Source organism: Pollicipes pollicipes, unplaced genomic scaffold (genome assembly GCF_011947565.3).
Source record: "Pollicipes pollicipes isolate AB1234 unplaced genomic scaffold, Ppol_2.1 Scaffold_6686;HRSCAF=7923_pilon_pilon_pilon, whole genome shotgun sequence".
NCBI classification, from domain to species: Eukaryota; Metazoa; Arthropoda; class Thecostraca; order Pollicipedomorpha; family Pollicipedidae; genus Pollicipes; species Pollicipes pollicipes.
The window spans coordinates 44,126,007-44,140,190 of NW_023596921.1; the positions used below are offsets into that span (position 1 = coordinate 44,126,007).

The 14,184-nt window shown below is 59.2% G+C and overlaps 1 protein-coding gene, 1 non-coding gene and 1 pseudogene across 2 annotated transcripts; 1 reads left to right on the forward strand and 2 right to left on the reverse strand.

Annotated features, from left to right (window-relative positions):
• Window positions 1-171: 171 nt before the first annotated feature.
• On the reverse strand, window positions 172-10,287 carry LOC119108397 (kinesin-like protein KIF3A). Its single transcript, XM_037231972.1, is given in 14 exon segments — window positions 172-699; window positions 1,037-1,176; window positions 2,398-2,508; window positions 2,510-2,545; window positions 3,031-3,164; window positions 3,167-3,245; window positions 4,231-4,404; window positions 5,791-5,925; window positions 6,001-6,029; window positions 6,431-6,608; window positions 7,053-7,250; window positions 8,985-9,084; window positions 9,613-9,817; window positions 10,257-10,287. Coding segments are annotated over 14 exon segments (1,560 nt in total). The 3' UTR covers window positions 172-689.
• On the forward strand, window positions 3,286-3,359 carry TRNAI-AAU (transfer RNA isoleucine (anticodon AAU)). The gene has a single exon. It is a non-coding gene; the product is annotated as a tRNA-Ile (tRNA).
• Window positions 10,288-12,410: 2,123 nt separating the features above from the next.
• The window catches only part of LOC119108398 (cytoplasmic FMR1-interacting protein-like), an 11,025-nt pseudogene continuing 9,251 nt past the window's right edge, over window positions 12,411-14,184 (reverse strand).

Consider the following 14,184-nt stretch of genomic DNA (forward strand, 5'->3'; position numbering starts at 1 on the left):
CACACACACGCGGTGATCCCCAGGTCAGGCGGCCAGCCCGCTGTCTGACGTGCAAAGCTACCGGCCGCGCGGCGCTGAGGCGGCGTGTGAGCGAGCCACCTCCACACCGGCGAGGACGTCGGCGAAACGTGGCCGCACCAGCCCGGACTGGTGGCGCCGCCCGCCCGTGCTCTGTGTCGTCCTCGTGGCACGCCGGGTTACATCGTACGCCAAGCTCGCTCATTCGCATACACTGCCTGAGGCGCGGAGTACACGGTGAATGTAAGTGCGGGCGGACAGCGAGCCCTGAATCGGTCTCGGCTCCGGCGAGGGGTGGGGCTCCCGTTGTGCGGACATCCATCCGCGGAGTGAGATCAGGTGCGACACGCCCCAGTAAACCGCAACACCTCACGACAAACAGTCCGAGCGCTCCAGATACAGCCTCATCACAGTCGGAGGCGGTCGCAGTCACCGCTTCGCCGGATGCGCAAAGTCATAACCGCGTTATCATGCCGCGGCGTTCGGGTGGAGCCGCCGCCGCGCGCGGCAGGCTAGACTAGAATACTGCACACAGTCGGGAGGCAGCCTCGCTGGCAGCGCGGCTGACGTCAGCAGGGTTGCCTGAAGGGTTATCACAGCAGGCCGCCGTCTCCTCCACCACCGCTCCGAAGCTGGGGCGGCTGGCGTGGCAGGATCGCGCCCCGTCGGTCTCACATCCGCCTGGAGCGACACGAGACCGTGTCACGCAGCACTCGCTGGCCGTCACACGGCGACCGCGGCGTCCCCGTGCCGGCCAGTGGCTGCCTTATGCAGTTCAGCGGAGCTGTACACCCCGCCGGCGGCTCCCATGGCTGAGCGCGGGCAGGAGCGCGGCCACCACCATCCCTCGCAGCATGATACAATATGACACGCGATTCCTGTTCCGTCCGACACCAGTGATCCACAGCCCCACGCATCAACATCCACAGCTGTAAGCGCGTGCCGCAGTGCGGCGTGGTCCTCCGTGCACAGTGCGCTGGGCGCCCCCGACCTCAGCGGCACGCGACGGCGCACTCACTGTCTGGCGGCGGTGCCGGGAGGGACTGCAGAGCCGCGAGGCCGCGCCTGTCGGTGCTTGGCCGACTTGGGCCGGATGGCCACGCCCGGTCCGTCGGCGGAGTACGACAGGTACACGTGCGACAGGTCCACCAGCGGCGGCTGCAGCGGGTCAGGTGTGAGCGGGGAGCACGCTCGCGGAGTGCGACAGGCACACGCGAGACAGATCCACCAGCGGCGGCTGCGGCGGGTCAGGCGTGAGCGGGGAGCACGCTCGCGTAGTGCGACAGGCACACGCGAGACAGATCCACCAGCGGCGGCTGCGGCAGGTCAGGCGTGAGCGGGGAGCACGCTCGCGGAGTGCGACAGGGCACACGCGAGACAGATCCACCAGCGGCGGCTGCGGCGGGTCAGGCGTGAGCGGGGAGCACGCTCGCGGAGTGCGACAGGCACACGCGAGACAGATCCACCAGCGGCGGCTGCGGCGGGTCAGGCGTGAGCGGGGAGCACGCTAGCGGAGTGCGACAGGCACACGCGAGACAGATCCACCAGCGGCGGCTGCGGCGGGTCAGGCGTGAGCGGGGAGCACGCTCGCGGAGGTGCGACAGGGCACACGCGAGACAGATCCACCACCAGCGGCTGCGATACGTCAGCTCCAACGAGGCTGACGGATGTTCAGGGAGCACGACACGCCCTTCCGCGACTGCAATACGACAGCCGCGCGTCGTGAGCAAGGACACTGCAGGGGAGCGGCGCTCGTGACCGAGCACGGGGCATGACCCGTGAGAGGCAGATGAACTAGGACTTGTGAGAGGACAGAAGCATCACCGGACAAAGACGGACCGGGCACGAACTGCGACCCGCGGTCGTAGCACGACGCGTGATAAGGCAGACGTAACGTGACTGGTGAGCATAACATGCTAGTGCTGGTGATAGATAAGATATTAGTACTAGTGGTAGATATGATACTGGTGCTAATGACATGAGATACTAGTACCAAACGACGTGATGCCAATATTATTGGCAGATAAGATACGAACACCAATGACATAAGATATTAGTACAAGTAGTTGATGAAATACTGGGACTAGTGATAAATAAGACACTAGCCCTAGTGATAGATCAGATACTAGCACTCGTGAAATATAAAATAATTATCAGTGTCAGGTGGCATGCGACAAGCCATACATGACATTAGCGCGCCCGGCGGTGGGCGCACATACAGGACAACCTACCGGTCCGATCCAGCACGGCATCGCACCTCGAGACTGCCCACACAAACACCACACGTTACGCATCAGCCCCTCCCGCTGCGTGGCACCAGTGGGGTCCGCCCCGGCGGACGCCTGTGGCAGCCGGCCCGGCGCGGCTCCCCCCAGTCACCTCCGGCTGACGGTCGGCATCGGCCGGGTCCGTGTTGCGCCGCATGTTGTTGCCCGTGTAGGCGACGCAGCGCAGTTGCCACTCCCCGATCTCGTCGTTCCAGCTGGCGTAACTGCTCCACCATGCTCTGGTACTCGGCCGGGATCGCCTGCCGCGAGCAGGCCGCCCGTCACCGCACGGAACCGCGCAAGGGAGAGCGGCGACTTGTCACCGCGCAGGGGAGACAGGTGACCCGTCACCGCACAAAAGAGAGCAGGGGAGAGCGGTGACCCGCCACCGCTAGGAACGCGCTGGGGAGAGCGGTGGCCCGTCACCGCCCGGAACGCGCAATAGAGAGCGGTGACCCGTCACCCACACGAAACGCGCATGGGAGAGCGGTAACCCATCATCGCACGGAACGCGCAGGTGAGCAACGGCACATCGGCCGGGACCTGGTCAACAACGCCGCGCTTACATCGCAGGTCAGTTCACAGACATGGAATGACCCACGGAATGCCACAGTTTCAATGACTCGTGAGGCATGGAGTGGGTGTTCACCGACATCCAATGACGCCCATCAACGGCACTGCACGTCGCGTCGACGCAAGTCTAGCGGCACACCAGCTGAGACGGCGGCGCACCGAACTCGCTCACCTGGTCGATGAGCAGCTGCTGGAGGCGTAGGTCGCTGGTCAGTTGTCGCACGTTCTCGAGCAACCCCTCCTTCTCGCGCTGCTGTTCGGCGCGCAGGTCCTCCAGCTCACATTTGGCCTCCAGCAGCAGCTGCACACCTTGCGCAGTTTCTTGGTCTTGCCCACCGCCTCTTCCTGAAGAGAGCTGTAGCGCTCCTCGATGTCTAGACGTTCCGCCTGAAGAGGCAGGGGCGGTCTTACTCGTCAAGGCCCTCGTGGCCGGTTAGCTCAGTTGGTTAGAGCGTCGTGCTAATAACGCGAATGTCGTGGGTTCTACCCCCACACTGGCCAGAGTTTTCGATGACTGCGGCGAAAACATGTGATCACCGGTACTCGGCGCGGCCCTCCGCTAATGCGGGCTTTTGTTCCCCAATCCTACAGACATAAGGAGTCAAAACCCTTGCCTCACAGAAGGTTCAGTATCCTACTATTCACCTGTGTCACGACGTTAGCGCTGCAACAAAAACTAACCGGACGGGAGCAGGAGTGCTACATGGCGTAACTTCGTCTTACAGAACTTACACAGGAAATCAGTGCTACACAACAAGATTTATACTTCATAAGAGCACACCTTATTACATCTAATCGCAAGGACTTATACCATACTTATACATGACATTACTTCTACTGCAATGTACGACATGAGTGCTAGACGACAAAACTTCTACTCAGTTTAGCCCAGGTGGTTGTGGAAAAACTTAAACCCGTCATTTCTTGTATAGAAAAAACCTATACAGGTCTTACTTATAATCAACAATCTTTATCTGCAAAAACCTCATACACGTCAAAACTTACGCTGCACACGCACACACCAGTTATTACTTTTGCAGCCAATAAGTACACCATCTTAGTATAACATACAGCCCTTACTTATAAGCATATTCTTTAATATAATGATATAACATACTTTAACATATACAACACCTTAAGAAAAGTTTAAGCTTAAAAAGTTTAGTGCAAAATGTTGCAAAGCACCCAGCATGGCTGTCACACGCGGCTGTCCGCATATGAATGCCATGTGGAGTTGTATTCATGTAGGCGTGAACAAGCAGCGCCTGACTCGAAGGCGGTCAGGAGCAGATTTAGGAGCATGAGTACCAAATAACATCCTCAAAATCTCGAGTGCGGCGCCACCGGCCGGCAGTGGCCCAGCTCGCCTGACCTCCTTCATCTGCAGCGCCTGCTGTAGCTGGCGCTCGTTCTGCTGGCGCCGTTCCAGCTCGCGGGCAGACTCTTCCAGCAGGCGCTGCTGCTCCTCCGACCGCTCCAGCAGGTTCACACCGCCCACGATGATCTTCTTCTCCAGCAGCGCCAGCTTCTCGGCCAACTGATCATGCGCCCGGGGGGGGGGAGGGGGGGGGGGCGACGGTCACGACGGTGCTGAACAGAAACACGGCAAGACAACGACAACAATGCTAAGGACACCAGTTCAGACGCCATTCACTACTTCTGGAAAAAGTGGAGTAAATTCTATGAATTGTGAAGGGCCAGCAGGTAATGCTCTCCGCGGCACACGAGATAAGTCACTACCCCACGCATGCTAGCATTCACACGAGTCCTCTCGAGGAACATCATCCAGCACGGCGCCGACTCAGCCAGGCGTGATAAACGACTTCGGCACATGGCCCATCGAGAAAAGTTGGTCTACGCGGTCACCGGACTACTCCTCCCCTCCCCACCGCCGGCATTCCCGCAGTCACCGGATCTCCCCCCCCCCCCCCAGCCGCCATCATCCCCACAGTCACGGACTACTCCCCTCCCAGCCCCATCAGCCCCACAGTCACCGGACTACTCCTCCCCTCCCAGCCGCCATCAGCCCACAGTCAGGACTACTCTCCCCCCTCCCAGCCCCCATCAGCCCCACAGTCACTGGACTACTCTCCCCCTCCCCAGCCCCCATCAGCCCACAGTCACGACTACTTCCCCTCCAGCCCCATCAGCCCCAACAGTCGCTGGACTACTCCTCCCCTCCAGCCGCCATCAGCCCCACAGTCACTGGACTACTCCTCCCCTCCCAGCCCCCATCAGCCCCACAGTCACTGGACTACTCCCCCCTCCCAGCCCCCATCAGCCCACAGCACTGGACTACTCCTCCCCCCCAGCCCCCATCAGCCACAGTCACCGGACTACTCTACCCTCCCAGCCGCCATCATCCCCACGTCACTGGACTACTCCTCCCCCTCCCCAGCCCCATAAGCCCACAGTCACCGGACTACTTCCCTCCCAGCCCCAGCAGCCCAAAGTCGCTGGCTACTACTCCCCCTCCCAGCCGCCATCAGCCCCACGTCACTGGACTTACTCCTCCCCCTCCCAGCCGCCATCATCCCACAGTCACTGGACTACTCCTCCCCTCCCAGCCCCCATCAGCCCCACAGTCACCAGACTGCTTTTTCCTCCCAGCCGCCATCATCCCCAACAGTCACCGGACGATTTCCCCTCCCAGCCCCCATCAGCCCCACAGTCACTGGACTACTCCTCCCCCTCCCAGCCCCCATCAGCCCCACAGTCACTGGACTACTCCTCCCCTCCCAGCCCCCATCAGCCCCACCGTCACCAGACTGCTCATTTTCCTCCCAGCCGCCATCATCCCACAGTACCGGACTACTCCCCTCCCCTTCCCAGCCGCCATCGCCCCACAGTCACCGACTACTTCTCCGCTTCCGCCGCCATCAGCCCCACAGTCACCGGACCACCCTTTCCCCGCCGCCACCAGCCCACTCACTGCGCCTGCCAGCTCCTTCTCGTGCTGGTCAACCTGCTGCTTGAGCCGGCGCCGCTCAGCCTCGGCCATGCCCTTCTCTTGCTGGAGGCGGCGCCGGTCCTCCGCTAGCTGGGCCTGCACCTCAGCCACCTGCTCCTCGGTGAGACGGCGCGGCCGGCGGCGGCGCGGCGAGCCGTCGGCGGCCGCCTCCTCGCCGCCGGACTCCTCCGCCGAGCCGCTGTCCGAGTCGCCACCGCCCTCTGACGGTGACCGAGAGGGCGGCCGGGTCAGATGGGGCCGCGGCCCGGGGGGGGGGGGGGGGGGGCTGATCATACAGCGCCACAGTCGGCCCGCAAGCTCGAGTGTCGGAGACAACACGCGACATGGCTCCAGGTCGGTCCAAAAGCCGGACGAGAGTCGCCCTGTGTTCAAAGGACTGTGAAGGTTTGAAAATGACAAAATATAATTCAAATTTAGGCGACTGGCAATTTGCAATAATTACGAACAAACATATATGCATGCTTACCGCATGAAACTCCGTGTGCCCCACAAGAGGTTGTGTAGCACTCCGAAGCACCACCCCCTCCACGTCGGCAGCCACCCTGGCCGGTAGTCTCTCACCGCCAGCACCCCCGACCGTGCCGGCAGCACCGGTACTCACCCTCCTCCTCCAGGCGACGGCGCAGCTCCTCGATCTCCTTCTGGAACTGGCGCAGCAGCGCGTCCTTCGGGTCCTCGTTGATCTTGGCGCTGTTCTTGATGCTCTTGGCGCGGTTGGCATACCGCAGCGTGCTCAACGTCTCGTCGTAGTTGTAGTCGGCAGGGCCGGCGTTGGCAATCTGTGGAAGGCAGTCATCGGTGAAACGAAACGAGGGCCTTATTCAGCGTTAGAGAGAGCACGGTACTACACCATCGGCGGGCGACAAGTACTACACCAAATGGTGGCATTAGAACTTAGCAGGCGAGCACCAAACGACAGCCACAACGGGAGCGGCACCATACGGTCGTAGCCGCATTGGCAGGCAGTCCCATGATCTGGCGAGACCAGCGTCCCTCCATACCATTAAAGCAATCGCCAGAACGCGACTCGTTTTCATGCGGTGAGAATTGGGTGCGGCAGCGATACTTATTTCCCTTGTCGCAATCCCAGCAGTGAGAAAAAACATTGCACAGGTATCCCAAAAGCAACAGGTCGGCAGGTTGTGCGGGGACATGCGCGCTGCAGACAGATGACGAAGATAACGAAAGACGGACGACAGCAGCCACAGCACCGGCCTACTCACCATCACCGTCTTGCTGTTGCCGCCGAGCGAGTCCTGCAGCAGGCGCGTCAGCTTGGAGTTGCGGTAGGGCACGTGGGTGCTCTTGCCGTCCACCAGGGCCGAGATGACGTTGCCGAGGGTGGAGAGCGACAGGTTGATCTTGGTGGCCTCCTTCAGGCGCTGACCGGTGGCGCCCGTCTTGCTCTGGCGCTCCGAGCCCTGGGCGGCCGGCCAACGGCGGTTACTGCCGGCTCAGCGGCGGCTGGCAGCTCTGCCGCCCGTTACCATAACCCCGACGCGCGGCGACCGAGGGCACTCGGCCCACTGGAGGATACCGGTGGAGGCAGCGGGGGTCAGTCGCACTTGGGCAGACACTAGGCGCGGGGACAAAACTGTTCCGACACGGGACAGCCTCATCACGTACCAACCAATGTATTCCACAGCCATGCATAGCCTCGTGGCTCGTCATGCAAGCCCATAGTGTTACGGATGGTATCCCAATAAATGTTGACGGCCATACTCGCAGAAAATGTGCGGTACCCTACCCTAAGTGATTCTACCCCTTCCCACGGGATCTATGAATTCACTTCACAGATGGCCACGTCCACAAATCTGAGCCAAGTTGACATGTACTCTGCTCCGCTTTCCCCTTCCTGCTAGATTGCGGAGCTCAAACTCCCGAAACACTCAGTCTGTGTCAGACGTCAACGGCAACAGCGGAGCTCTGGCACCTGGCTTTCCGTGGCCCTCCGGACATCTGCGGCGCCCCTGACACCGACCCTCCGTGGCCCGCCGGGCAATCTACGGCGCCCTGCCACCGACTCCCGTGGCCCGCCGGGCATCTGCGGCGCCCTGACACCGATTTCCGTGGCCCGCCGGGCATCTACGGCGCCCTGACACCGACCCCGTGGCCCGCCACCACCAGCCCTCGCTGCCGCTCACCGCCAGGTCGACCAGATGTAGTTACCGACGCGCACGTGGTTCTGGCCGTCCAGGCCCCGCTCGCTCCGTTCCACGGTGGTGGTGAAGATAGCGTGCGAGGCGCGAGCTGTGCTCGTTCATGTTGGTCGCGCCCACCGATCCTGCGGCGGACAGGCCTGTGGCTGGTGGCAGGCCGGCAGAGGGCACGGCATAGGGCACACAGCCCGCACGAGAGCGCGGCACTTGGCGGGAGGGTATGTGTCAGACAGGCAAATGGGCATACCAGCAGGCACCGTTTGGCTCTCAACCCCCCCAAAAAACTCAGGCGTAAGGACATGGAAATATACGACGCTGCAGGGACTGTGCGATTCCAGCCCTGAAAACGTCGTCCGTAACTGGCCTTGGGTCATCGCATGACGGGGTATGAATTCAGTAGCCCACCTAAGAAATTGCCGATACCGGCAACAGCACAATCATGGTTATGGAAAATTGCCTTTCTACGTGCCGAAGCCGTACTTCTGACACCCTAAATCTCACCACCCGATTGGTTGGCAAGGATAAAGAAATGAACAGCGGCAAAAAGTTCAAACGTATTAATTATTCTAATAATAATAGATATATATATATAGATATATATAGATATATATATATATAACTTCAGTTGACACACCGCATACGTAAACCGCGTATCACAAAGCATCAGGGCTTAAAATACCCTCGGGTGCCGATGACTACGTCATCCAGTACTCCGAAAGCCATGACCAGCAGCGCGTTCACACACGTCCGTTCGCGACGGTCGACGGCTGTTCCCAGCGCCCAGAGGACGACGATTGGTCCAAAATAAGGCAGATTAAGCGCGTATTGTTCGATTTCGTTACCACATTTCTTGACGGTCAGCTCCAGACAGAACGCAAACGAGTGTGGGGGCACGGTGGTGACAGGCGGATCCACATCCTGGGGTACCTACTGTTTTATTCCCCAGCGTCATGATCTTGTCCATGTCGTCGGCGTTGTTGACGAACGAACGCCGACAGGTTCCTTGACGTAGACGCCGACGTCGGGCCGTTCCTTGACCTCGAGTCGCTGGCTCTGCACCTTGCCGAGCAGGTCGCGCACCTCCTCGTTGTAGATTCTCCAGGTAGGAGACACGCACCAGAAACCTACCGGGCGTGGCGAGACGGTTCGGCCTCGGACTGACGACCCAGCGGAGCCCCACCAGCAGCGCCCGATGAGGTCGGGTGCACAGCGCGAGAGCGGCCGATCGACACCATCCACCTGCGACACGCCTGCGCTCGACTCCAGGCGGGGCCGAATCCAAGGAGCAATGGATTTTTCCGTCCAATTTTGTCTTGTCTTTCCGTCCAATTTTGTCCAATTTTCCTGGGGTCACGGTGAAAACTGATGACTTTGCAAATGCTGTCTGAATCGGAATCCGAGTTCATTCAACCAAGTCGTGAATGATTTGACTTGAAAGTAATGTAAGTAAGAGGATTTTCATATTCCGACCAGATACCAGGCGGAGCCTGTGTGAATATGAAACTGAATGCAAACTCTGCCCCTGATCGGTGCATCAACAATCCATTGCCGCCCCTAGGCCACACGAAAAGGCGGCATCCTTAAACATATCAATGCCATAGCATCCTCTTTTGCCAAAACGTACTTGGTGTCGCCTGCTGCCTTGGAGATGTGTCCAAAGATGTGCGCGAACGAGTTGGGAATGATTCCCTTCTTCTCTGCCACTGATCGGACTCCCTCCATGGTGAACGTCTTGCCCGTGCCGGTCTGACCGTACGCAAATATCGTGCCGTTGTATCCCTCCAGCACATTTCCACGATAGGGCGCGCCACCTGGTTGTATATGTCGAACTGTCGGCAGATACAGAACAGTGTAAGCGCAGAGCATAGACCGGCGGCACGGACGGGATTTTGCCCCTTCCAGCCAGCTTGGTGACGACAGTACGAGAAGTTCTTACCCTCGTGCACTTCGTGGGCGTGGGCCGGGGCGAGGCCGGATGTCAGGAGGCCAGCAGCGACTCTCGTCTGTCCGAGCTGCGGCGGCGTGGCGGGGACTCACCAGCCTGTGACCGGACCGGCCCACCAGGGGCCTGCTCGCGCCTCGCCGGACCCCCTCACCTGTTTGGAGTCCGGCCCGAACGCCACGTCGAAGGTGAATGTCTGGCCGGCTCGGAGGCGGCGGCGGCGGCCGGCGTGCGCAGCGGACACGGCGCCGCTCAGCGCGTTCACCTCCACCGCGCTCCGGCAGCCGTTTGTCACCTCCGTCTCGTTCAGCGGCCGGCACGCGCACCGCCACGCGCCACGTTGTCCTTGTCGGCCATGGCCGCGCCGCCGGCTGCGGCCGCGGACGTGTCGCGGCGCCGAGGCGAGCTCTCTCAGATGTGATGCTGAGGTTGTGCATGCAAGCTTAAAGCTTGGTTGTTCTGAATCCAAGTTGATGCCTGTGCATTGAAAAGAGCACTGAAGATGAGCCTCAGCCATTGGTTAGAAGTATCCAAGACATGGTCACATGCACTTATCAGTACATATTAGTAACATTGCTTCAAATGTGACCAGTGTATTAATGTAAATGCTGCCCCATGATTTCACAGCACTGCTAACAGATGTAATGCAGCAACATACAAAACCTTTTCATATTTAGGTTAGCCATTATGCTTGACATTTAGAACATCACCAGAATAAAAATGGTTGACCAAGGCCTCTTTCCAAATACACTTCCCCTATCCACCCTCATGTCACATAGTGTTTCTAATCAATATAAAAAGAAGTTGAGATCCATGACTCACCTACCTAACTCATTTATCTACCTTTGGGTCTTGTCACTCATTATATGTCATGTGTAATTTATTCATCCTTGACTTTACCTTTTAAGGCAAGTTGCAAGAGATATCATTAGAAGCCAAATGTTTGGGCACAGTGTCATAAAAGCGCCAGAAATATGACTATGCTGCATCTGTCAACAATATTTTTTGCACTTGCAATTATTTTAAGCCTTTAAATCCTCCACAGCTCATAAGCTTAAGGCAACTGTTACATTCGGTTAACACAGGTGTACAAATATAGAAGCATGCAAGTTGATATCCAGCATCATCATCTATATGATAACTGAAAATGTCTTACAACTAAAAAAACAATAGACAACACTGTTGTCCACTGCCATAAGAGAGCAATATTTTGATACTATGCCCAAGTGACAAAATGGAGGGCACACATGCACCATGTGTGAAATAGGACCCAATGGACTACCTGAGATTTCAGATGTGATGTACAACAACCTGACTCATTGGTATTTATGTACTGAAAATGAAAAACCCTACTTCCAGTGTGAAAATGTGAATGGTGCTACTGCACTCATATTTCAAACATGCTTTTCCTACCAACTTATCTAGCTACTACATATACTATACACACAGAATATGAAATGTTTATTCACCCAAAATTGCAATAAAATCAAGAAGCCAAGTTCTCACGTCTCAGTCCACTCCTCACCCAAATCATGGCTCACTAGAGGATTCATATAGAATGCAGTATGCAATGGGACGTTTCCTATAAATTTCCTATGATCCCTCTCCTAAAGGCCATCGTACCTACAAGCGCATATGCGGTGTATATGTGGATAGGAACCCGGCGCCCACCTCGCACACAAACTGTGCTATGCACGGTCTTTTGGATGCGACAGGTTTTCTCGATAGCCATTTTCTATAAAAACATGAATGGCTTACAAATGTGGCGCAGCAGCAGCTGTTGAGGTTTGTGATCAATGACTGCCAGCTGTTTGGTGACGTCAACAAGAAGGCTGGGGCCGGCCAGCGTATTGCCCCGCCCAGTTGTGCGTATCGCTCCATTCGTGGCGGCAGAGAGGCATAAGCTAGGGAAATAAAAAGAATAAGTATAAAAGAACAGAGGGAGTAAGCTAATCCGAAAAGAAACACTCCCGTCGGCCTCGTTTTTAGGTAAGTTTGGCTATTTTCTGCTCCCGCACAACTTATTTGGCGAAACTAAAACCATGCATTAAAGCTACGTGAGCAGCTGACAGAAGGAAATACAAAGAAACGTGACATCAGAACCTCTACGAGTAGATTCACAAAAAGGCTGAAATGTGCCTTGCGCGGTTTTTGTAGGGAATTTTTATACACAATGCGGCTGATAAGCAAATTACATCCGGATGTCTGTCTTTCAGCTGTAATGTGTATTCTGTGGTACAAAAAGCAAAACATGTACAAGCAGTCTTGAACGATACATCACTTAGCACTTTTCAACACCATGTAATAGCATTCGAACTTTTTGGGATACTGAACAACGCGGCCAAAGCTAAACGCTGCACAACTAGCCTACAAGCGAGTTACAAACCACGAACGAACACCGCTCACCGTTGTACGCAAAACAGCCAGACCACGCAGCCGGGGTCCCGGGTCAGTCCACCACGGCGTCATCACAATGCCAATCAAAACTCGGCCAGCGGGTTGTCGGCCGGGGCCAGGCCAGTGCCGCTGCGTGTGACCTGTATGAGCTGCTTCTGCTCCTCGAGCATCATGTACTGGCGGATGAGGCGGCGCAGTTCAGCCTCGTTGCCAGCCACGCCGCCGCTGCGGCGTAGCACGGCCAGCACGTCCTGCTGCTCGACGTGTCGCCGGCCACCGGACACCTCGCTCAGCCAGCCGAGCACCATCCGCTCGAACTGGCTGATGGCGGCGTCCACTTCTCGCAGCGCCTCGGCCGTCATCCGGAGGCCGGCCGCGCTCTGGCGGAACCAGCGGCGCGTACGGCCCGGCGGCAGGCCGACCAGCGAATTCAGTCGCCGGCCGACGGCCGCGGCCGGGCGGGGCCGGGTCACGCGCGCGCCGCCGCCGCCACCCTCGCCGCCTCGCGTCGCTCCTCCTGGTCGCGATCATAGGTGGGGAACAGGCGTGCGAACGCCTCCTGCTGGGTGACCCGTCGGCCGGCAGCGAGCAGCGTGGTCCGCCCCCGCCGGTCGGCGCCATCAGCTGACGCGGCGGCGGAGCCCCGCCGCCCCACAGGCGTCTTGGCCGTCGACTCTTGCAGCGACCGTTTCTGGCGAGGCGTGCCAAACACGCTCTCGCCCAGCGTGGTCAACGTGCTCTGGCGAGTCGTAGCCGACGCGCCCTGGCGAGGCGTAGCCGACGTGCTCTGACGAGTCGTAGCCGACGTGCTCTGACCAGGCGTAGCCGACGTGCTCTGACGCAGCGTCGCAGACGTGCTCCGACGCGGTGTAGCCAATGTGCTCTGACGCGGTGCAGCTGACGTGCTCTGACGTGGCATGGCAGACATGCTCTGACCGGTGCGCCGAGTGCTCTGACGCGGTGTACGCGCTCTGACGCGGTGTAGCTGACGTGCTCTGACGCGGCGTGGCACGTGCTCTGACCGGTGTAGCTGACGTGCTCTGACGCGGTGTAGCTGACGTGCTCTGACGCGGTGTAGCTGACGCGCTCTGACGCGGTGTAGCTGACGTGCTCTGACGCGGCGTGGCAGACGTGCTCTGTGTGTCGCGGCTCCTCCGGTCGCAATGTCGTCCTCGTCCGCCGAGTCGTCGTGCAGGGACCGCCGGGCCAGCGTGCCGACGGTGCCGCCCGGCGAGCGGCCCGAACCACGCCGCCGCCGACTGTTGGCAGAGTCGGACGCGTCGGCGCCGACGTCCGCGCTCCCCGACGCCTCGCGACCCTCCCCCTCCAGCCAGCGGGCCGTCGGCACCGACGCCGTACGGCTCCCCCTCCGCCGTCGCGCTGAGTCAGACGCGGTGTCACCGGCCACCGACGGGTCGGCGATCAGCCCGCTGGTGAAAGTCGGCCCTCCGCGTCGTCCAGCTCCAACGTGACGCGACGCGGTCGGCCGGGCGAGCCGGTGACGCGCCGCCCGCGCCGCCACGCCGACCGAGGAGACGACGCGGCCAGGCGGAAGGAGGCGGCGCGCGCGTCCTGCCGGGCGGTGCCGTACAAGCGACGCGGCGGCTCTGACAGAGGCGTTGAGGTTATACCCGCCGTCCTAGAGGCGCCCGAAAGGAACTTCTCGAAGACGGACTTACGGCTGACGACGCGAGCCTGCGACATCGTGTCGCTCCCCACAGGAGTCGTGTCCCTGGATCCAGGGCCAGGGGTCCACTCCGAATCGAGCGGAGGAACCGGGGAGTCGAAAGCGTATCTGCGTCGTGGAACCGGTCGTCAGTGGCGTCCCCTTCTCGGTCCAGATCTTCCTCCAGTCTT